The 24325-nt window shown below is 49.6% G+C and overlaps 1 protein-coding gene across 3 annotated transcripts in view; it reads right to left on the minus strand.

Moving 5' to 3' along the window:
* The window catches only part of ATP9A (ATPase phospholipid transporting 9A), a 101169-nt gene that overhangs the window by 45894 nt on the left and 30950 nt on the right, over positions 1 to 24325 (minus strand). For all 3 annotated transcript variants that reach the window (XM_090286573.1, XM_090286574.1, XM_090286575.1), the window contains exons 5-12: positions 15762 to 15820; positions 14462 to 14513; positions 12659 to 12753; positions 9451 to 9531; positions 8622 to 8697; positions 4039 to 4115; positions 3085 to 3245; positions 810 to 952 (exon numbers count right to left, since the gene is read on the minus strand). In XM_090286573.1, coding sequence (XP_090142699.1) covers positions 810 to 952; positions 3085 to 3245; positions 4039 to 4115; positions 8622 to 8697; positions 9451 to 9531; positions 12659 to 12753; positions 14462 to 14513; positions 15762 to 15820 — 744 coding nt within the window. The remainder of the gene's footprint in view (positions 1 to 809; positions 953 to 3084; positions 3246 to 4038; positions 4116 to 8621; positions 8698 to 9450; positions 9532 to 12658; positions 12754 to 14461; positions 14514 to 15761; positions 15821 to 24325) is intronic.

Genomic DNA, 24325 nt, shown 5'->3' on the forward strand with positions numbered 1-24325 from the left:
GGTTTTCTTGGCCTGGAATCCAATTCCCGGTCCTTTGAAAAGGGCACCCTAGGTTTCCGTGGGGAAATTACCACCATCATTGCCTGCGATGACCCAGAGGGAGTGTCAGTCAGGGCGTCTGACTCATTCCATTGGCCAAGAGCGTGGCATGGGACAGCCACTAGTCTGCTCAGAGTCTACCTCGAACCTTGAGCAGATAGAGACCTGGGCCCTGCAGAAGCCCTCCAGGGTCCTGATGCTGACACAGTGGGAACTTTCCTGATTTCTCTCCTTCCTGAAACCCAGTTTTTCTCTGACTTGGGGAGCCACTCCAGATCTCTGCAACAGATTCCCTTTTTTCCTGTGGACACTGAATGGTAGCGATGAAGCTTAAACCCAGGCCTCCCCACTTTCCAGGCCTTGCTCCTAACCACTATGATAGTAAACTGCAGAGCCGTAATTTGGGGTATGAGGTCACGACTGGAAACCAATCTGCCTGAGTTCAAAGCCTGCTTCTGACACATCAGTTAACTTTTCTTTCACTTCTTTGTCTGTAAAAATACCAGGTTAGGATGAGGAATAACTAAGTAACTACATATAAACACCCCAGAGCAGTGCTTTGCACAAAAGTAGCATCATGTAAAGCTTTGGTGCCATCATCATCAGCATCACCACGGCCACCAAACAATCAGTCTTCATCAAAAGATGAGGAAAATAAAAGGGCAGCAGCAGCAATCTCTAGTTCCTTCAGAAGGAGGATCCAAGTCCCTTCCCTCACCTTAAATCCCGGGCGGGAGTCGGGGACAGGAGGCAGGGGACAGGAAGCTCACCTGTCTTGTCTGTGAGCAGGTAAGAAATCCTCCCCAGCTGCTCGGGAATCGTGCTGGAACGAACCACAGTCCCCGGGATCCTTGAATCCCTCCGGATCACCCAGCTGTACACGATCTTGCCCATGTCCAGGTTCACACGCAAGCTGGTCAGAAAACCAGAGCGAAGCGGTTACTAGGAAGCACGCAAGGCTCTCTGTCTCTCTTTCGCAAACCACAAGGACTAAATACGCAACATTGGTGTGACAACAACACCTGGGATCACCCCCTAAAAAGCCGCTGCTGGGGCTGACTCCCCGGATACAACATGAGCCAGCACCCCTAGCTAATAACACGAAACAAGTCATTGTTTTCACCAAGTTATTCTATCACGGACCAAGGTCCCTTAAAGCACTGAAAGGGTAGTTGTTTTAGCCTTACTTTTTTTTTTTTTTAATTACTAGTCCTCTGAGCTAATATGTTTTTGATACTACACTCATTTTTTTTTAATGGTCACCCAAGGCTAAGTTTATTGATTTGAGAGAGAGAGAGAGAGACAGAGAGTCATCAATGGGAGAGAGAAACACTGATTGGTTCCTGTGCGTGCCCCGAATGGGGATCAAACCCACAGCCCAGGCATGTGCCCTGACCGAAATCAAAGCTGCAACCTTTTGGCGCACAGGACAATACTCCAACCAACTGGGCCACCAGGCAGGGCTACGCTCATTTTTTTAAATTGTGGTAAAATATACACAACATGAAGTTTACTGTTTCAAGTGGACAGTCTGGTCACATGGAGCACACGCACACCGTTACGCAACCGTTACCACCACGTAGCTCCACCACTTTTTCCTCTTTTCCAAACTGAAAGTCCATGCCCATCAAGCAATAACTCCCTCCTCCCCGTCCCCAGGAACCCACCATTCGCCTTTCTGTTTCCAGGCGCCTCACGGAAGTGGAATCATTCAGTACTTTTCTCCTCGTGACCAGTTTATGTCACTCAGCAGGTCTGCAGGGTTCATCTACGTGGCAGCATGTATCAGAATTTCCTTCCTTTTTAAGGCTAAATAATGTTCCAGTGCATGAATTCTACTCATTTTAAAATACTATTTTATGGCAAAATAAATAAATAAAAAGAAATCCTCAAATTCATTCATAATCCTTTAAACTCATCAAACTGCTTACTACTTTACTGGCTGACCTGGGCCATAGGAAGATTCAATTCACTAATTTTCAATCATGTTGCAGAGAGAATTTTAAAGACCACAGTATTGCTTAGCATTACACCGGAAAGACTTCCTGCTGGAATAAAGCAGATGTGTATTCCCTGAAGCTACTCTCCACAGCACACTGGCTAGGGGTTCGATCCCCCTATCCTGGTCACACAACCAAAACCACAATCTCTGGCCTTAGACACAGACAAATTCTAGCAAGGATATAAATACACAAAAGAAAAGACAATATATTAGGTGTAAAACAGAGATGATAAGCACTAAAAGCTTCAGGAAAAAAGATATGGCTTATTTTCGTAATTATTTACTGATCATTTGCTATGGAGGGAAAAACAGTAGAAACAAGTAACCAACAATATGGGACTAAGTAGATTGTTAAGTCTAGAATACACACTGGGGCGGTTCTAAAAAATGAGGCGGTACAAGGATATTTGATGTGAAAGGTTATGTGACACTCCCTGCTGTTACAAAAGGGGGGGCAGTTTATGTAGAACAGAACCTATTTTCTAAAAGAGAAAGCAGTCTAGAAAAAAATACATCCCAAAATATGAATGGCAATTATCACTTAGTTGTGAGGTTAGAGGGGACTTTTATTTCACTCTTTTGCTCCTGTGCGTCTTTGTTTTTCCCTCCTATGACTGTCTATTACTGATACCATTTTTAAACTATTTATTCAGCCTCCCAATGAGGCAAACAACTGGCACGTGCCATCCGGCTTCCATCGCTCACCAGTCATAGCGTTACTTCCTCTTGAGCCCAGACCGGGGCTCAGAATCCTCAACACACACTCCCCGCAGCCACGACCAACCCCTTGGAGCTGGCAGATGGGATGAGCTCTAACTGGCACCCCCGCCGTAGACATGGGCAAGGCACGGCAAGACCTTCTGAGCAGCATCACTCAAGAAAGGCTGGATCCTGGCGGCACCTGCTTTTGTAATGCTACAGCCACAAGCGTGACTCACACTCCTGACCCTGAGTGTTCCTGGTCATCACTCGGCAAAGGGGCCAGCTGGCGAAGAGAAGACACTCTCACACCCCCCCCAAACCCAAGCTCGTTCTCTGCTCACCTGATGGGAATGATGTTGGAAAACAAGAGGAGGAAGCGGATGATCTGTAGGTACCAACGACCGGCGAAGTGCTGAAGGGCCACCATGACCAGAGATACCACCACCAGGGCGCCGAAGAGGATCTTGGTGAGGCAGTTCACTTCCAGGTCAAACAGGCCAATCTGGGGCACAAGGCACAAAGGGGAGAGTGGGGTTCGCAGCTGCAGCCCGCAGCCCACCTGGAGAACGGTCCTTCGCCCCTGAACACCTCACCCAGTGAGACCGTGCGACCCAGCGGCCCCCACAGCTTTGGCTGAGAACACCGGGCACCGTGGGCTGGACTCCAGAACAGACATCCGAGGGACCTCAAGAATCCCGCTTCCGGGTTTTTCTTAATGACTTAAGGAGACTGAGACTTGGAAACACGAGGAGGAGGAGGGCCAGGGCTGGGGAGGGTGGGTCATGGTGTGACATGAGCAATCACAGAGCCACCAGGCCGGCAGCGGGTGGACCCTGCGTGCCCTCAGCGGAGACCTGAAGCCGGGCCTGCCGTTCCTTCCCACGCAGCCAGGAAGCACCTGCTCACAGGCTCGGGTGAAGGACACAGCGTGGCTCGTGGTAAACAACAGTTTGCTTTAACTTAAAAGCTTTTAAAAGGCTGTGTATTCAAAAATGGGAATACAATGTTTTGGTCAGGAACATTTTTTTAATTTCAAAAAATAATTAAATTTAAAATATAAATTTTTAAATGTTGTGTATTTGTATATATACAAATACCTACTTCTGTATTATAGGTGTTATATGTGTATCTGTGTGTGTGTGTGTGTGCGTAAAGATAGTGAGTTGGTATAAATGAAATAATACTGTTAGGTGTTCCAGTGTTTAAATCTAGCCCCTCACCCCCAACCCCAATCATTGCAGTACATCAGGCTGAAAGGCCTGATGAGGAGACACGTCCCGTGACCGCATACACACCTTACTTCGAGGATTTGAGGTATTCATGACACTCCGGAGCTCTCTGCCCGTGTAAAGGACAACACCCACAACAGTTCCTAAAACGAGACAAACGCGACGCAAAGACACGTTAGTACAGACAGGTGGGCTTAGAGCCTGAGTCGCCTGAGAGGACACCTTCTGAATCCAACACCCACGCCGGAGGGATGTCCGTGTGTTCCCGCTGGGGACCAACCAACGACCCGTGGCCATGCTGACCGTACGGGAGCAGCCAGACACACCCAGCAACTTAAATTTAAATTTGATTAAAATGAAATCCAATGCAGTTCCCCGTTTTTGTGGACCATATCACAAGTATTCAATGAATACATGGGGCTAGTCAATGCCTGGAACATTGTTATCGCCCTAAACTCTTACGGAAACTTAGGGACACCCTGCCCATCTTCCTATGGCACATCCTTGCCTCTGAGCCGGATTCCGTCCAGGTTCTGTGTCTAACCAGCATGGCTGTGGGGTGTCTGTCCCGGTGCCGATTCTTTCCTGAGACCTTCCCCCACTCACCCCCCCCCCACCGGCCCAACACAGCCCAGTGACCAATCAAAGAATTGCGAAACGAACCATTTTTATCCCTATCACGTAACGAAAATTCCAAAGATGGGTACCCAGTGTTAGTGGAGAGGTGGGGGAATGTGTCCTGTTCTCTCTGCTCTTGTCGGGAGCATAAATTGGGGCAACCTATTTTGGGGGGAAACTGACAACATCTCCCCAAAGTTTCCCTTGGTTTCCCTTTTCAGCGTGCGCCAAGAAAATGCTCAACACAGCAGGGCAGACAATCAAGGGGGGAGGCAAGAAACACGGTGACCACAGGCATGCCAGGCGCTACAGGGGAACGAGGGGGAGAGGGCCACGCAGGAGGGGGCCGCCGCTGCGGTCAGTACTGGGTGCCAGTGGAGCTGTCTCAGAACTAAGAACATCTGAGCTGGAACTGGAAACACGAGGAGGGGCCGTCCCTGCCACGCTCTCAGGGAAGACCCCAGGAACACAAACAATCCGGCCTGTGCTGGGCAGCGCGCACTCCTACCCTCCTGCACTGCAAGCAGTACCGGCAGAAGAATACACACAAACTCCGAGACACACAAGCCCGGTGTTGCTCACCCCAGGTGAAGGGCTGGGCCTGTGTCTTCCAGACAAACGGCCCGGGGAGGCGGCACGAAGTCCCTCAGGTTGAACGTTTCACGCACGCAGCGTTCTGCCCGAGCCGGCTCCCTTCCAGGAAGGCTGCCGGCAGATGGCAGGCAGGGGAGCCCGCTGGCCACTCCCGGGCAGGTGGCAGGCCCCGCTGCCGCCATAGCAGATGGTGGGACCCAGGGAGCAGACACTGCACTCCAGGGTCCGAGAGGTGTCACAGGAAACCACAGAACTCTCTTTGGCTTCCTCCCACCTCTTCTGAAACCTGTGTTACTAGTGAGGGCCCCCAAAGGGAGGGGCCCAACGAAGGCACCAGCCAACCTCAGTGGCTTTCACGTTGCTGAAAGTAGTCTTTCCCCCAGCATCGCCCTGTGCTCGAGACCCAAACTGTGACCAGGAGATGTGAACCCGCCTCACCCCGCAGAGAAAGCACATACCGGCAGAGGCGCACCGGCGAGGTCTGCACAGCACTAGAAGGTGTTGGATTTGTTGATACTTTTAAAGACAAGAGCTTTCATTAAAACAATTGAGATCTCTGGTGTCTCTTGGAAAACTAGAAGGTCTGGTGATGCTGGGTCCACATTCCTCATGTGACCCCAGCCTCTCCAGCCAAGCCCCCTGACCGCTGCCTCCGAGGCTGTCACTTCTGCTGTCCCTCCTCGCTCTGCCGCTCCCGTCCCTCCCCCACCCTGCAGCCTGCAGCCCCTGCAGTCCTCTCCAACCTGCCAGCCGGCCACCAGTCGGTTCCTCCAGGAGTCCGGCCATCGTGGCCGGCATTCCATGAACTTCTTCCTAATTCTGCCCAATAGTGTGGTCCCGGAGTCAGACCCCACTGTGGCCTCTTTGTTCCTGGTCTGCAACAAGAGAAATGGTGAACCCTGGAGAGTGAGTATTCAGAAACGTTCCCGGCGATTAGACACCGCTGGGACGCCCGAGTGTGCAGTCACAGGACAAGCCCCACTGAACAGGGGACGGGAGCAACCGGGCATTATCAAACTCGCATCGCAAGGCACACACAGCAGGGCACTGACCCATCTGCTGCAGGTTTGGGGGGAAGGGTTGGGGGCACCCAACAAACTGGTCCCTCGCCACTGAGAGTCTCGGAAGAACTGGACCAGAACACCCGGGCTCCATCACATCCCTTCCCTACCACTGCCCTGCTGACTCCTCAGCCTAGCAGCACCGTGTTGGGTTACCATGGCAACTGCACCCCCTACAGCTCGATGCTGGACCCTCAGCATCTACCCTGGCCAGTTTCATGATAGTTTAAACTTCTAACTAGTAAGAGCAGAGTGACCAAGACACAAGAATTAGATTTTAAAGGGAACACAGATGCAAAATGTCATATAATTAGGATTATTCTTGGTGGCCATATCTTGAGTTGAGCCCCAGAAGGAAATGGCTTGTCTTTAACTCTCTGTCTGCATTAGAATTAGACGGCAGGGGAAGCCGGGGAACAGAGGCCAGCTACAAAAAGCCTAAATGCCCTGCTCCGCAGCCTCCCTCCAAAACACACACCCTCTAAAGCAGATGGCAGGCCATGCAGGTGGGCCACTGGAATCCCTGCTGTCTCTCTTCCCACATCACCAAGCACAAAAGAGATTAATTCAAACAAGCGAAAATAAATTCATGTTTTAACTCCACCAGGCATTTCCACGAATTGTTTCAAAAATCTCTTCCCCCATCTTCAAGATCCCAAGCTGCCTTCCATTCTCTTCCTGCCAGGAGACGGCTGCTCCAAGGCTGTGTGACCTTAGGCAAGTTGCTTAACCTCTCTGACCATCCATTCAAAACAAGAGAACGGCAGCAAAGCACTCTGTCAAGGAAAGGTGCTGATAAACAAGATGATTGTTAATTTCTGAGATTAAGGCTGACAACAGGCCTTTCCAACCTCACTCCCTCCACCTCAGCCTTCTCTGCATCTTCACCTAAATCTCTTGCCTTGTTATTGGTTTCAGAGGGGATTCATCGAAGTCTCTTCTGTTTCCTCCCCCCTCCTCTTTAACTAACATTAAACTTACAATAAACTACAAACCCCTGGAGAGCGGAGAGCAGGATGTTCTAGCTCACCACACAGCGCCAGGACCTAGCAGTGGAGACCCGGCGATATTAGATGTAAAAGTTCCATCACGGTTTGCTTCATGGAAAGAAGGAAAGCAGGAAGGAAAGAGAGGAGAAACTCACCAGAATGAAACCGGACAGACATACACACAGGTCCTTATTACTGAACTGGTAACATTACCCAAACAAGTGCCGAACTAAACACCCCGAGGCTGTTAGGAGCCCAGGTGTGGCCGGGCCGTGGCCGTGCAGAGCCTTAAGGACCGATTTATCACGTCTGTAGTCATCAGGGGAATTGAAAGATGCTCCAGATTATGTGGCCAGTGCAGGCAGGCAGGAGAAAAGAAACCTGGCAAGATCTACAGGAAGAGCCCATCTCTGTCCATTTGCATTAAGCGGCATCTCTGTGCACAGGGACACCAGGTGGCCTGGGCTCTCGCTTCTGCTGGTCACCGCCTTCTCTTGTCATACGGTATCTGAACAGTCTATTGTACTGAGAGCCACAAGGAACCATCAAGCAGGGGCAAATGGGTTGATAGGAGGGAGCCGCTGCTGTTGAAAGGGAAAAGATGGATTCCTCCAGTAGCAAAGGCAGAAGGTTGCCGGTGGTGGAGTTATGTTAACGATAGTATATGCTATTATAGATCACATACTACATATTGATAGCTGCACGAAGAGTTCTGCTTCTAGAACCAAGTGCCTGGGTTCAAGCCCCAGCTCACCTTTTACCTGCTGTGTGACCCTGGACAAGTTACTCAACCTCACTGAGCCTCGGTTTCCTCATCTGCAGAATGGGGACAATACGTGTGACACACATGAAAGGTTTGTCCCACTGCATGACAGACGGGCATAAGCCCACTGATACCAACCAGGGCTGCTGCAGACTGTTAACCCCTGGGACCCCTTCTGTCCCGTTTCACCCCAGTGCTCAGAACTGAAAGGCACCCATTCCCATGCCAGCTTGGTGTCTTCAGGCCCATGGCCCTTTCCAGCGCACAGAGCCGCCTGTACCTGCAGGAGCAGCCGGCAGCACTCCCAGCCAGGACGTCCAGGCAGACCCAATTTCTGGGACAGATTACACCCTCCATTTGCAGGGACAATTAAGGGCTATTCCCGGAGTGGGCGCTGCAGAGAAGTCCGCAGGCCAGAGCGGCTTCTCTCCTCGGCGTCTCTACATGTCGGAGGGGCCATTAGATGTCAGTTGGATTCCCTGGAGGTGCCGGAACGAGTGGAAAACACCGTTTGACCAGCGACTAATTTTCCCAACTGACAGATGATTATTCTAATTGCACGAGAGGATTGTCTTCCCTTTTCAAATTGCTACCACGTTCCTCGGAAGGCAGTCCGCGCCTCACCTGACGCGATGACCGTGCCGGCCCAGAGTGCGTTCTCCATGCTCAAGCTCTCGCTGATCGGGGGGTCGCTGTCCTCCTGGAAGACACCAGACAGACACACGTTTATCGGGCCAGGTGTCGGGACCACACACAGGCTGTCTCTGCGCTGTTCTTCTCCAGCCCGGCAGAGAAGGATAACGACCCCTGGTTAGATACCCACGGCTCAGCCAGGAGAGAGGGGCCGAGCTCAGCGACTACTTTCCCTCCCCCGTGGAGACCCTTGAGAAAGCTGGCTTGTGGTTTAAGAAGGACGAGCCTCTAACACTGAAGAAGTGTTTTATAAGGTGAGAACTGAGACGCAGGAGCAGATCAAACAGGAACAGTCCTGGGCCTTAGAGAAAGACAACACGAACCACTTAGTTTGGGTTCTGTAAACTGCTTGTCCCCGATTCCTAAAGTAACTTAAATCCAAATGTAACGTCTACTCCGAATGGCTCAGAAGGGGCTTAAAAAGCGTAACAATGCCAGGCAGAACTGGGAGAAATAACAGAGGACGTGGGCCCATGTGAGGCAGACAGGAACCTTCGGACACCCAGGTTCACATGAATTATAACAGCACGTGGCTCTAAGATGTCAGGTAATTCAGGCCGTGCAGAGGCTGAAGAAAACCCCAGCTGCGTGGGCCCTACTGAGAAACAATGTGTCGGCTTCCCAGGCGGGGCCTCCCTAGGGACAACACCCCCTCCCCCATAACTCTACTTCCTGACAAAGGCCTGTGGACACCTCTGCAGGCTCCCATGGCGAATGCACACTCCGAGACCGAAGTCCACGTCCAGCGAAGTTTACTCACCCTGGTAAATGTTCCCACGAAATTGTGGATGTCGATGTTTGGCTCTTCTGCGTAGATGTACGATCGAATCTGAAGAAGATCCTAGTCAGCGGAGGTAGGAACAAGGACAGTTTATGATGAGAGAGATTTCAGGAGACAGCCACTCTTTTTAAAAAGCAACTGTATTTCCTGAACTTAGCAGACAGGCATTTAACATTATGGGGCAGAAAGAGGGGGAACCTTCCATTAAGTAAGTTTAGGGAGTGCTATGTGCAATCACCCAAGACGCTTGGGAGATGCTCCAGTGAAGATACTGATCCCCAGACTGTCTGATGGCACAGAGGCCCTTCACTCCACTCCTGTCTAGGGGGTTTGTTCCTGGCAATGAAAGTACCTGCTCATTCAACAAATGGCCATCGGACCCCCGCCCCTGGACAAAGCCCTGGAAAGGACAGAGGTGAAAAAGTGAACAGAAACACCTCACACCTATCAGAGGGCTCCTATCAAAAAAGGTTAAAAACCCCAGGAAGTGCTGGAGAGTGTGTGGAGAAACTGGCACCCTTGTACGCTGCTGATGGGAATGTAAAACGGGGCCACTGTGGAAACCAGTACGTCAGGTCCTCAACAAATTAAACGTAGAATTACTGCTTGAGCAGCAATTCCACCTGCTGGAAATTGAAAGCAAGGTCTCAAAGAGGTGTTTGTACCCCCATGTTTGTAGCAGCATTATTCACAGTGGCCACGAGGCGGAAGCAACCCAAGGACGCACTGACGGATGAATGGGTACCCAAGATGTGGCCCCTACATACAATGGAGTATTATCCAGCCTGGGGAAGGAAGGACCTTCTGGCACCTGCTACAACAGGGATGAACCCGGAGGACACCATGCTGAGTGGAGTAAGCCAGTCGTAAAATGACATACAGCATATGAGGTCCCTGGAGCAGTCAAGTTCATAGAGACAGAAAGGCGAAGGGTGGCAGCCGGAGGCTGAGGGAGGGGGAAGGTGGCACTCAGTGGGGACAGAGCCTCAGTTTTGCGTGACGAGCATTCTGGAGGCAGAGGGTGGTGATGGGTACACAACAGTGTGAATAATGGGTAAGATGGTAAATATTATGCTAAGTGTATTTTACCACAATTTTCAAAATTGGAATAAAGACCAATCAGGTGGTCAGGGGAACTCAGGCCCCAAGGGGCACCCTGGCAACAAGGGTCTGGAGGGGAGGCTACGGGGCCCCGGCAGGCCTGGCCAGAGCTTTCTGCTAAGGACCTAGAGACATGTTTACACTGTGGCCTCTGGGGTCTCATAAGAAAGGGTCCAGAGACACATTCAAAGTAAAGGGGGGCCAGGCTGCAGAATAATTCATACAGAACGATCCGTTTGTGTAGAACCGCATGCCACCAGCAAGTTCACGGCGTCTGTAAGGACTTGGCTGAAAAAGACCTTCGTGAGGTTTCCCCCGGGGGGCAGAGGCAAGGTTTGCAGCAGAGGCGGCGGGCAGGCAGGGCTCTGCCAGGGCTTCCGCACAATTTGATATTTTTTTTAAAAAAACAAGAATGTATTCACATATTACTCAGGAAATCTTTTCATGCAATAGTTTACTCTACACCTTTGTTAAAATGCTGCTCCCCACTCAGACCTCTTTGGCCACAAAGGCTGAGCGTTCCCTGACAACGGAGGGCTCTCTGGACCCCACGCAGACCCGGGTCAGGTGAGAGGCAGAGAGTGTTTATTAAAGTGGGTGATACATAGAGACACGCAACTCTTGCTGCAGAACAGGCAGGCATCTTCGCGGCTCTAGGGCCAGGCTCTCTCTTTCAAGAGAGCCCTTTGAATCACTTTGAGGATCAGAAACTCTGCTTTGGAGAAATCTTATCAGAAAGTGGAACACGTCACCCAGATAAAATCAGAACCCCTACTTAGATGAGCCCCAGTTCAGGGGCACAAGGGTGCCTTCCCCGGATTCCCAGGAGCTCCTAAGCGCAGAGGGAAACTTGCTGCTCTAGAATTCCTGCATTCAAACGTAGTAATAACAATGGCACTCTTTCTCTTGTTATTGGCCATGAAAAATCATTAGTACCATGGCCACGCTTATTGTTACGCTAACTCCACAAAGACACAGAACTTCCTCCTGCCCACTCCTTCCTTACAGGAGGAGGAAAGGGTTGGCATCAGTTGGTGTGACTCGAAGCCCAGGAGAAACTTACATGTTCTGCTTAGTCCTCCAGATCACTCAGGGGGCATATGTTGGTGTCTGGGCATTTAAATTACAGTCCGTGATTCTGTAACCTAGCGCACAGGCCACAGCCAACCCACGTGGCTTGTGTTTAAACTTACTCTTTGGCTCTCTCCCCACTTTCTCACTCTACAAATTGCAGTGTGATACAGAGCTGGGTAAGGACTGTGGGGCCCTGGGGAGCTTTGAGAGCCTGTTGGTTCCAGCTACTTTGACCACCCCCTTAGAGAGGGCCTGTGTGCTGTTCCACATGCTGTTCCACACATCAGGTACATGCTGTTCCATGCACTGCCTATATGCTCTTCCATGCACTGGGTATTAAGCAGTGAAACTACTGGGTATAACCCTGCTCTCAAAGACACTGCCTTGAAGTGAGTGGAGTGGGAATGCAGGGAGAGGGGGGTCAGAAAATGCCTCTCAGAAAAGAAGACCTTGTACCAGATCCAAGGATGTGATGGAGGTGCCCAGCCAGCAGACAATGGGGTGCGACTGTTCCCAGGGCAGGACATGGCAAGGACAAAGACCGGGAGGCAGAAGCATGCCTGACAGAGAGGCCAGCGTGGCTGCAGCTGGTGGGAGAGGGGAGAGGGCCAGAGCCAAGGTCAGGGCCTCGGTATGGAGACGGACCACATGGGGTTTAAGGATGACAGGAGGGACGGTGGGACAGATGCTCAGTAAGCTGTGAAGCCTTTGGAGGCTCTGAGCAGAGGAGCGACATGCTCGGCTTACTTTTCCTTTGACGCTAGGTACCCTGTCTAGGTTTCTGAAGATTGTGAGCTTCCCTCGGAAGAGCTCCGTCCTGCGCACCGAGTCCGCATTTCACATGGCACAGTACTTAGGACCAACTGGTGCTCAAAGCTCCCCAGGACCCCAAAGCACCCCAGCGGCCCCATGTCACTTCGGACACCCCATGCCTGGCCCCGGAGGGCATCTGAGGCTGAGAGCCCAGCCATGAGCGTGGCCAGTCTGAGCCTCTGCAGGGACAGCTACTCACGGCGGCCGTGGGGAGCCTCTGCGTGCAAGCCACCGGGAGCCGCAGCTTCCAGTCTGTCTCCCCGTCCAGCTGGTCCGTCCGCAGGAAGCAAGACCCTGTGGAAGGAAGTCGGGGGCCATCTACTCGCTGGCAGCTCAAGAAGCCTTCCCTTGGCGGCTCTGGGCAGCCCCAGCTCCGGGGCCTTGTAAAAACAGCCAACACATGGCCAACCACCAAAAGGGAAAGGACATATGTACCCCATTTCCCACTTCCTCCAAAAGCTCTAGGCTCAGAAAGATCTGGATTCAAATCCTCGCTCCCCAACTCACTCACAGTGGGAGCCGGGGCTAGCTCCTTGACCTTGTGAACCCTCAGGGACTCCTCTGCAAAATGGAGAGAGACGCAGACCTCACAAGCTTGCTGTTAAAATTCAGCAGGTGACGGGACCCCCCAGCACGGTGGCTGGCGTGGGATAACCAGCAATCAAACCCATGCTGGGCAGGCGTCAGGAGCACCTTCTCGGGAACCAGACCTCCTGGGTTCAAGTCTGGGCCCCAGCATTTACTGCTAGCTGCCCGCCCTCTCTGAGCCTCAGTTTCCTCGAGGGTAACAACAGGAGATAACAGCACCGGCCTCATGTTGCGAGAACTAAAGAGCGGATCCGTGCAACCTACAGAGTACGAGGGAAGTCTGCTGTTCTTTACCAGATTGCACGCTGCATGGGCACGTGTTTGGGGCCGATGTGCAAGTCGGAGCCACTGGTCAGCTTATTATTTCATCAGACAGAGAATGTACTGACTCCACCGGCGCCGCAGTGAAAAGACTTCTGAGGACCCTTCAGGAAGAACACGTCTAATATTTGGGGGCTTTGTTTTTTTTTTGGAAGGGAGAGAATTTCAGGGACCCTAATCCACAGCACTCCACTTTCATGGACCAGAACACAAGAACCCACCAGAGGACAAAGCTGCAGTTTTCCAAAGACTCCTTTCATCTAATGCCTTCCAGCCCCCTCTCTGCGTCACTCCACGAATTATTAGTATAACATTTCATCCATACTTTTATTCAATTTGTAATAAAATAGGCTGCAGGATCCTCAAAGGAATATAAATGTGCATTTTTCAGGGGTTCAAAGATCTCTGATTGTGCCTGATAGGCAAGAGAAAAACAGCCTTGTTTCCTCAGCGCGGCTTAAATAACAAAAAATAAAAAGAAAGGCGAGGTGAGCCAACTGTTGGGGTGGGCAGGCTGTGGTGGGGGGAGGAGGGCCTGCAGGGAGAAGGATCTTGTAAAGACATGAGCCGGACCCAAGCCCCCACGGGCTGTGACAGTAAACAGACCGATGGGCCAGGGTGGGCACGGCCCCGCTGCTCAGGATCTGCGGGCTCAAAGGGCCGCTCAGCTCTTGGCCGTGGTTCTCTGCGGCCCCGTCTCAGCACCCCATCTCCGGGCGCTGTCTTGGAGGAGTGAGGGTTTCCGCACGCCTCTGTCAGCCAGACGTGCTCCCACGGCCCGCCAGCTCCTGAGGCGGGGCTGAACGCAGCCCCAAGAGGCAAAGCACGGCCCCGTGCGTGTGTGTGCCTTCACCCACTGGGACTCAGTGGGGGCCCAGCTCACTGTACCCTTGGAATGATCCAAATCTACTGACCGGCGAGCATTGGAAAACATTTTTTTTTTTTGAAGATTGCTCTGCTGAAAGGGCTGTTTGGATTCGCCTCTGTGGCTCCAAAATGGTCATCTACTTCTGTTACATTTTCAAATGATTATTTTGCCAAATTACCACTGAAAGGTTAATGGTTATTTTCAAAATTGGTCCCAGATGTTTACCGTTTTTTTCTGATGTCCTCAGGAAGATCATGTCAGCAGGCACCCGCTGGTTCTGCGTTAGGGAGAGAAAGGCTGTTACTGTGAATGCCCGTGTGGGGGGTTTCCGTCCCCTGGCCCCCCAGCCCCTTTGGCGGGGAGGGGGCCGCTGAAACCCACAGCCTCCTTTCCGCATCTGCCTTTGTCGAAGACAGATCGGAGGATTTATTCTGTCTTGAATCTGAAAAAATCTTGCACGCTGCTGTTCCGTTTCTAATCCCCTATTGAAACCTTGTCTCGGAAAGAGAACTTCTAGTTTTCTGGTGGATCCGACCATTCCCTCCCGAAATTCCAGCCAGGGAACCCAGGGCCTAACACCAGCTCCCCCCGCCGGCTTCAGTCCAGGCTGTCAGCTGAAATGAAACACACACATGCCCTGCTCACGCTTCTGCTTCTCCCAATTTTCCAGCTGGATGTTTGGCTTCCAGTGGGGTTTTAATAGTAGTCAAGTCGCGAGAAGCAACAGAAACCATTCTCGGAAAGAGAGAGAGAGAGAGAAGCCCACGCAGCCCGCATTTAATTGTGAACAGAAAGAACTATGTGCAAACACAAGGGAGCATGTTCTTCTGCGCTGCCACCCAAGAGAGCTCGCTTTGCTGCAAATCGACTTTGAGTTCTGGGATTTAATCCTTTTAAAATAGCAGAGTTCACTTCCTACAGAAACCAGTTAAGACACAGTCCTTTTCTAATCAAATATTATTCCAACACTTCCCAGGACCACCCCCAAAATCCAATACCTTCCAAAAACACACAGCAAAAAGAGATGTTAAGCTTCCTGAAGTAACGAGCAAATTAGCGGTGCTATTTTTAAAGATGCATTTTTGGCCTTTTTACTGTTCTCCTAGTCACTGCTACTCCCCATCAAAATGATTAAAAAGCACGATGCTTAAGTCAAAAAATGCAAGCTAAAAATGCTCAAAAGGTAAGTGGCAAACATTTTTACATGCTCATGTAGTTAACAGGCTTCTAGGAAAGACTTTATATGTTAATTTTAAAAAGCACCCCAAAACAACCACCAACACACCCAGCGAGAACTCAAAACTTGTGTCTGTCAGCAGAACTTCCGGCGAACCGGCACACATAAACTTGAAAAAATATTTTGCGCGCATGTCTCATGGGAAACTGCAAGCCTTTTCTCCCCAGGCAGATCTGCAAACAGCATACAGCCCGTTAGTGCATCAGATCCCCAAATTACACGTGAGGAGCCGTGACGTGGCGACAGGGACCTCCCATGCACACCCACACGGCAATGAGACATACTCACCTTTTCAACGATGATAAGATCTCCGACTTGGATGTTGGCACTCTTCACCTTCATGGTCCCTGCAAAGGGACAGGTCCCAGATACATCATATCTGAATTCATTTCAATTCCACATATCTTTATAGAGTGTCTGCCAGCCTTCAAAGCCCACGCAGTACACCAGGGGTAGGTGCCCCACCCCCAGCATCATCACCTCTCGCCCCTCTGAGAAGAGGTGCACCTGTGGCAGAGTTGGCTGCAGACGCTAAGCCCCCTGGGTAGAGCTCTGGGGAGTGTTCACTCCCCCGCAGTGAGATTTTCTGTCTTAACGGTGCGTTAGAAACTCTAAGTCCATACCATATGAGATTCATTCAGCCTCAAACATACACACATACACACGCACACACATGCAGAAATGGGCAAGAAAATCAAGAGCTAGATCCCTGGACAGAAGGGCAATTCTTAATTTTCAATACCACCGAAAAGAAAGAAGCTTCTCCAAAATGACTGGGTTCCTTTTTTAACTTTTATTAGTATTTATTTTATGCTGAATTTACTCCCAGGCCATGAGTTTCTTCAGTTTCTTCTGGGGTATCTTTTTCTTCTGTGCAACTTCATCCTCTGGTTTTGGGAACGATCTGCTTTTGTCTCAGGAAGGATCATCTACCTCCGTGTGGTGGGCAGAGGTGAGGTACAGGTGAATCCACCCAGGGACTCTGTTCTGTGCCGCATCTTGGTAGCTTTGTTCCCCTGGATGTGCTCAGTGACCAGAGACTCTATATCTAAACCCTTCAGCTTAGTATTACTCTCTGCATTTTTAAGCACATGCAGCAAAAATTCAGCACTTGTTTTTTTCATAATTTATTTGTTTGTTTATTTACTTATTTATTTTTAGAGAGAGGGGAAAGGAGAAAAAGAGGGAGAGAAACATCACTGTGTGGTTGCCTCTCACTTGCACCCCCAAATGGGGACCTGACGTGCAACCTAGCAATGTGCCCTGACTGGGAATCAAACCAGTGACACTTGGTTTGCAGGCCGACGCTCAATCCATTGAGCCACAGCAGCCAGGGAAAAATTTAGCACTTTTTTTGCGCCACCAACCCTGTGCCCAGCCCTGTTTGGTCTGGGCACACCTACCAGCTCCACCACTGTAACTAACAACGGAATGGCATACGTTGCTTCTGTAAAGGGACAGCCTTAGGTGCTTGGTGGCTTTTCAGATGTGCGTACCCTTGATGGCCTGGACAGTTGCACCAGTGTTCTTAAAGTGAACACAAAGATTTGAACCTCCTGATTTGCATCATTTTGTGAGGTTTTCTGGGTCCAGTGAATAATGAACCATTTTCAGAGGTCACCTCTGGCAGCATTTTTTTTTTTTTACATTTGTAACTGCTAGATAGTTTGGTTTATACGATTATGGTCAGATTACTTTTGCTGCATGTCTACCTGGACAAAAAATAACAGCTGACATTAAGCGCTAATTCTGCGCTCAGCTCTGATATGGACGTGTGTATTGCTTCATTTACTGCTCATCAGAAGCAGGAATGATCACCTTGGCTTCAGACGAGAAGAGGCTCAGAGAGGCCCTATCTCAGCCTCCCAGTTACAACAGGTCGGTGCCAGGGATCAAAGCCACATCTGACTCCAGAGGAAGGAATAAAAACCAGGAAGTTCAGTTCAACTCAAACAACGTTACCAAGTGCTATGTCCCAGGAATTCAGGGATGAACCTCTCAGGCAGCAGTTGACCAACTTTGCTATAAGGCGCCCAGACAATAAACAGTTTGGGTTTTAGAGGCCAAGAGACAATGTCTGCAATTCTCTCAACCACTGCCTCCCTGCCAACGACAACCAGTCTTTGGTACATCTATACTGTATATTTTAAAAATGTAAAAAGCATCCTCAGCTCCCAGGCCATATAAAAATTTTTTTAAAGGTGGTGGGCTGACTTTGGCCCACCGGCTGTAGTGTGCAAACCCATGAGCTAGTGAGAAAGACAGCCAGACAGATGTTGTTAGTGCAAAAATGGTGTGCGAAATGATGGGCGTGAGTCCAGGGAACGAGGAGAGCAGAAAGAAAAGCCCCCGCCCACCCCGGAGGAGGACCAAGAACAGTACCCAGCACACGGAAGGCACCGGTAGTTCACTCAGCATCAAGAGTCACACACGGAGTGCCTGCGGGATGCCAGGCACAGCCTCTGGGCAGGGACCCACAGAACTCACCTCCGAGTGGAGGCAAGAATCAAATAAGGAGTGACTGGGGTGGGGGGGGCAGGGAGGTGTCAGTACATGCTTGACAGGAGTGGTGAGGCCAGAATGAGCCAGATGCAGGACACTGGTCACCAGGAATAGAAAAAAGGAATCTCGGAGGTGAGAAAACATGTGAGGCGTGCATGCATGTGTATGGCCGCAGGCTGGAACGCCTGTAGCAAGACTGAAAACCCTGCATGAAGGAAGGCAGGGAACAGTGGGAGGTGAGGGAGAAATTGGCTGGTCAGGGCCAGGTGCCCAACACCATACCCTGGAAAGGGTCAAATCCTCACACGAGGGAGCAATGCCATAAAACGGTTATGTCATTGGCGCCTTTTAATGCGCCCACTGAACACACACATGTTCAGCCAAGACAGGAGAGAAACAGTAACAATGATTCAATCGTTCACTCAACAAATACCCAACATTAACAACGAGGATTTCAAGCTTTTGTTTCTTCAGCGCTAAAAAGAACTTTCAAACACTAACGAAATCACCTGAGTCCTCGACTCTCGATTTTTACCATTTTTCACACGTTTCACATTAACGCCATGTGTCTCTTTAGTAATTCAGCGCCACTGACAGTGTTCAAAGCATTCCAATATTTCTATTGAACAGCTATAATCGGTTCCATTTGGGTTTGATTTTCACTAATTTTTGTCTTTCATTAAATTCTGTCATAATAAGTAGAACTGGCGCTAACAGAACTGCCCGCAAACACTACTGACGTCAAGCAAGCACGCAGCTTTCTCACTGGGCCAAGCCTCCGCTCCTCTCCAAGGATGAGCATCTCGCCCCACGAAGGGAGCATTTATTAAGCGTCTTGTTTTCACGAAACGCAGCGCTAGAATTCAGCCCGATGACTTGAGCCCTGACAGGAGAGACCCACGAGGCCCGAGTGTGCATTACGTCTCGGGCTCTGGTGAAGTCAGTCACCGAGGGAAGAAAGGACATCCACCACCGATCGGGTCAGATCATTAGAGAAATGGGCGGAGACAGGGTCCCGCGGGCGGAATTCTTTTCCTGCCCGAACAGTTCTTCTCGAACCGCCAGAGGGCGACAGGACGACCAGGCGTAGACACGCGGTTCTTTCTGGGGAGCTTCTCAAGGCGTCCCGGGTAGCGAGGTCGTAAATTCAACGGGGCCCCTGCGCCAATGAACTTTTCCTTCCCTGGAGCCGGGCCCAACTTTCCCAAACATAAATTGACACGTTGTCTTTAGTTTTATTGCTAAAATTTATGCTGCTGGCCTGACCCAAACTATCATGCTTGGCGTTTGATCTTGGAGACCCAGTTACATCTTCTTTTCCTCTCCAGCTGAAAGGGCTGCGTGTTTTATTCTGATCAAACAGTCATTGCATACGTATGCGTGTGTTTGTTAGCGGGACACGGGACCAAATCAAAGGCTCATACTGAAAGGTGTGAGCGCGATTCTTTCTGGGGACACAGGGATTTTCTCTTTTTTTGTGTGTCTGGCACACACACTTTCTAAATTCTTCACATTGATTTTTTTTTTTTTTAAATAAGCATGAGGTGCTTTTCGAAGAAGGCAAAAAATAATAAATTAAGTTAGCTCAAACGGTTCAGTGACCAGGCTCAGATTTTTCCCTTCTTACAAGAGCGTCCTGATTTATGATGGCTTCGTGCGAACCCTGCCTCTCTCTGTCCATCTGCTCTACCTCAACACAACGCCTTTAAGCCGCAGTTTGCAGAGCGGTTGGTGGCTCACCCCGCAGGCCGACTGGCACACAGGCACTGCTGCTGTAGGCCTGGCAGCCAGGCTCCCTCACAAGAGGGGTGCCCAGAGGCCACACCCCCAGGAGGGCGTCGCTGTTTCTTCAGCGAGGCCTCCGCACTAACATGCACTGGGGGGGGGGGGGGGGGCAGTGAACCTCAGTGTTGCAGCTTCAAAAAAGGGATACCCTTACTCGCTCCCACTCTACTGAGCTCACACGCGGTCCTGACCATAAATGTGGACTTCCTGTCCCTCATGGTCACTTTTTGGCCATCAAAAAACATGGGCAGTTCAGGCTGGTATGGGGGGGGGGGGGCGTGTTTAGTGTGTATCTGTGTATGTGTGTGTTTTGAATGAGAAAAGACACAAAAACTCAAAAGAAAGAAAAGGAGAAAAAACAGCAAGAAGAGGAGAGAAGGGGAAGCAGATACTGGTACTTGTATTCTAATGTTTACTGGGTTTTCTTCCAGCTCAGCTGAATAAAACGTCCCTCCCGAGGGCTCATGGGTTGGCCAAGGACGGCATAGCTGGGAGGAAGGAAGGAAAGGGGGGAAAGGACCCGTCAGATGGAGAGCTGAGCACTCATTCCGTGGCTGGGATTAACTTACAGAATGCAAACACTCTTTGCTTGTGGGAAGGACCCAGAACACATGAGTTTTAACCTTAATTTAACCACTGTTCTGAGTTTTCTGCCATCGTTCTTGCAAAAACAAGGAAGAACGAGATACAGATGCCCTCTGAGAGCTCCCTGTCTTCCTAACAAATGGGAGAAATAAAGACCAGCATGTTTACAGTGAATATACCGATCCCCCCAACACTCTCCCAACACCCCACTGAGAAGTGAGCAGGCACACCTCCCAAGCTTCATTTTTTTCCCTCACCCACCCCAGAGATCCTAAAACAGAAGTCCGACCACCCTTGGGCGAATGACTGTTGTCATCCTGCAATTCTTAGTAACTTCTGAACAAGGGGGTCCCACGTTTTCATTTGCACTGGGCCCCAAGAATGACATAGCTGTCCTGAACAGATGCAGAAACACCCAGTAACATCGCTTTTGTGAAGAGCCCGGGGAAGCATGGCCCGGTTCTGACCTGCAGCCACAGAGCTCTTCCCTTGTCCCCTTGGCTCCCTCTTCTCCTTTGCACCCTGTGACACCCCTCTGCAGTCTCTAGGCGCTGGGCGCTTTAAGTGCATTTGCAGAAACGCGACAGAAGTCGGTGAAGGCATTTTCACAAAGGTTAAGTGGACGATTCTCTGCCGGCCACATCCTCAATCATTAAACGCTCTCTATAAAATAAATGTATTCCTTTCAGCTTTTCGCCACTTCAACCAAGCTGCCTCTGCGCCGGGGTTTATAACAGGGAACAAACTTTCAATTACGAGGCCTGTTTATTTCTATAGAGATGGACCCCAAGCCTTTCATAAGCAAACCTATTGAGCTCAAACTCTGCTTTTCATGGATGACAGCTTCAGAATAAGAGCAGTCTGTCTACACTGGGGGCAGAAACCAGATGTTTCCCTCAAGTGGCAACAAGCAAATGACAATTCAGTCAAAATGCAGACCAGCCTGCCAAAAGGAAAAAAAAATTTTTTTTTTAAATAAATTCTGGGCGCTAGTATGTGTGGGCCTATTTTTCGACCCTGCGCCCTACCAGCTCTACTCCTATTCTGCGCTGTGCAAGCAGGACACAGATCGCTTTTGTAGATCTAAAGCAGCACTGTCCATGCCTGAACCCTGGTTAATGTTTTACTCTTTAAATCACACTCTAATCTGGCTATGACAGTGATGAGTTGTAAATTCTGCAGCGTGTGTACATTTCCTGGGCTTGACGGTAAAACGCCTCTGCAGCCCCGGCGGAGTGCCTCGGGCTTGAGGTCGGAAATTTCATATTCCGATAGAGTTGCCTGCCTGCCCCCAAAGCCTAAGAAAACACTGTCATTTGAAAGCAGGCAAAAGGGTCGAAAAGTATTACTTTGGAAACTCTATGGCCACTTCCTGGGGCTTTTGTTTAAAATAGTGGGAACTTAAAAAAGATGAGTTGGAGTTTCAATGTGACACGTTTATACCCAACAGAGGCTTTTAAAATATATAAATGGCCCTCCTTGCTTCTGGTGCTCAGTAATAATGAAATAGACCAACATCCACGGCAGGGGGGTGGAGAAATGCCTTCTGGGAAAGATAACATTACAATCTGCACGTTAGATTTTTTTTTTTTAATTAAACAATAGATCCGTTCACCAATATGTGTAATGAAATGAAATTGAGTACTTTGGAAGAAAAAAATACCTTAGCGGTCTAAATAATAACTTTGCATGTGTCAGAGAATGGATAAGAATGCGTTTGGCAGGATCTGTTTTAAATAAGACTCCTAAAAGCAGATGTTCTGAACCTTAACGAGAGAAACTCAGGAAGGAGAGTTCTTTGCTTCCTGAACTGCATTTGCGATGCTTAGTCAAGGACTTTTGCTGCAATAATATGAAAAAGACATCACTGCCGCTCCTCTCTAAAGAATGTACAAAGCATATCTTAGGGTTGGTTCTCCTGGGTCTGAACAGAGTTTATACTTTGAAAGTATAAATGGTGCTTGTGTTTAGGAATATAGTTTCCATTTAGTTAATTAACTAGTAGCTAAACTACTCCCCATTAATGAAGGCATCTTCCCTACACTAGCTTACCTTCTGATGAACGACAAAATACAATCTCCCAAAAGAAACACATACATATATCCTTTGACCCCAACATTTAGTCACATGACTTGCAATCCTAAATAACGGTCCAAAGTGGATTTTGAATTGAATTGAAGAGATATCATTCTCCGATTGAGGTGAGATCCTTGAGATTATTCCATAACTGAGGAACTATCAGGAAAGAATTGGGGAAGAGGAAAGGTTATCTCTGTTTTTTTACACCACATGTGTACTGAAAAGCTCAAATCTCCCTTTTGCCTAGACCTGTGGCTCATGACTTATGGTACCTGGTGTGCCCAGATGGCCCCAGCGGGAAAGACACCTCTGTGATTGTGTTAATTACGCTTCTGTTTGCCGTTTCTTTCAAGGCTAATGAGCCGCTTGCTTCATTCAGTCCTTGATCACAAGTCAGTCTGAGAAAACATTCCTGGTATGAAGATCCCGGAATTCATCCTGTGAAAATGCAGAGCCACTGGCACGCCCCGCCTGTGAGGATTAAACGTTCGATTGGGGGATGACAAGTATGAAGAGAAACCATTCCTTTACTGTCTTCTTTCCTGACTCAACGCCAAACCCTTCCAGTAACTAAACTAAGTTTCACCGGGTTTGCTCCAACTTCAAGATCCTCTCTTCGTTGCCTTTGGGATTTCCAACACCCCTGAATGCTATTAATTTGGGGAGCTTTATAATTAAAGCCATGAAACTCATCAAGGTCTAGGAACCTCTCTTAAGTCTCTGGTAATGCTGAAATGCGGATTTCCAGCAGGAGAAGAGGAGGCTTTCATTTATTGGAAAGCATTCTCCTCAAATGGCTTTCAACAGTTTCTCCACCTTAGAATGAGGAAGCTGGACTGATAGGATTCTCTGGACTCAGAAATGTGTTTTAAAATGATTTCAATCAGAAAAGTCCTGCCCTGGCTGGGTAGCTCGCTTGGTTGGAGCATCGTCCCGATACCTTAAGGTTCTGGGTTCGATCCCTGGTCAAGGTACATACAGGAATGAACCAATGAATGCATGGATGGGTGGAGCAACTGATCTCTCTCTCTTCCCCCTCTCCCCGCCCCCCCTTTTTCTTTCTCTCTAAAAATCAATAAATTCTTTAAAAAATTATTTAATCTTAAAAGCCTACCCTGGCTGGTATGGCTCAAGGGGTTGAGCACCAGCCTGTGAACCAAAAGGTCACGGGTTCAACTCCCAGTCAGGGCACATGCCCGGGGTGCAGGCAGGTCTCTGTTTGGGGCTGTGCTAGAGCAACACACTGATGTGTCTCTCACACATCCATGTTTCTCTCCCTCTCTTCCTCCCTTCCCCTCGCTCTGGAGTGAATAAATAAAATCTTTAAAAATAAAAATTATAAAAAAAAAAGTCTTGAAAACCCTTCTGCAGCACATGTAGTAAGGCTGAACACTACAGTAATTGCTGAGATAGTTTGTCCATGGCAAAGTGCTGGGCTCAGCTCCTAGCACAGGCAGGTACATCCAGACAAGCCAGGGTCCCAGTAACTAACAAGCTCCATCGCCTCAGATGGAGCACTTTCCCTCTCTGAGCCCCGGGTCCCTGAAAAAGCTCCCTCCACAGGGCTGTTTCAAAATGACAGAATAGACCTCCTCCAGCACCTGGCTGGCTTATGGTATAATCTTCATTTTTCTTTGCCCCCTGGCTGCCAATGTGGGCAGCACTTTTTAAAGGATTTTATTTATTTATTTTTAGAGAAAGGGGAAGGGAGGAAGAAAGAGAGGGAGAGAAATATCGATGCATGGCCGCCTCTCACATGCCCCCAACTGGGGACCTGTGCATGTACCCTGACTGGGAATCGAACCGGCGACCCTTCGGTTCCCAGGCTGGTGCTCAATCCACTGAGCCACACCAGCCAGGGCTGCACAGTATTTTTTTTCAAACAGCTCCAACATCATCTT

Source organism: Furipterus horrens, unplaced genomic scaffold (assembly GCF_987537825.1).
Source record: "Furipterus horrens unplaced genomic scaffold, mFurHor1.1.pri manual_scaffold_8, whole genome shotgun sequence".
In the NCBI taxonomy this organism is placed as follows: Eukaryota; Metazoa; Chordata; class Mammalia; order Chiroptera; family Furipteridae; genus Furipterus; species Furipterus horrens.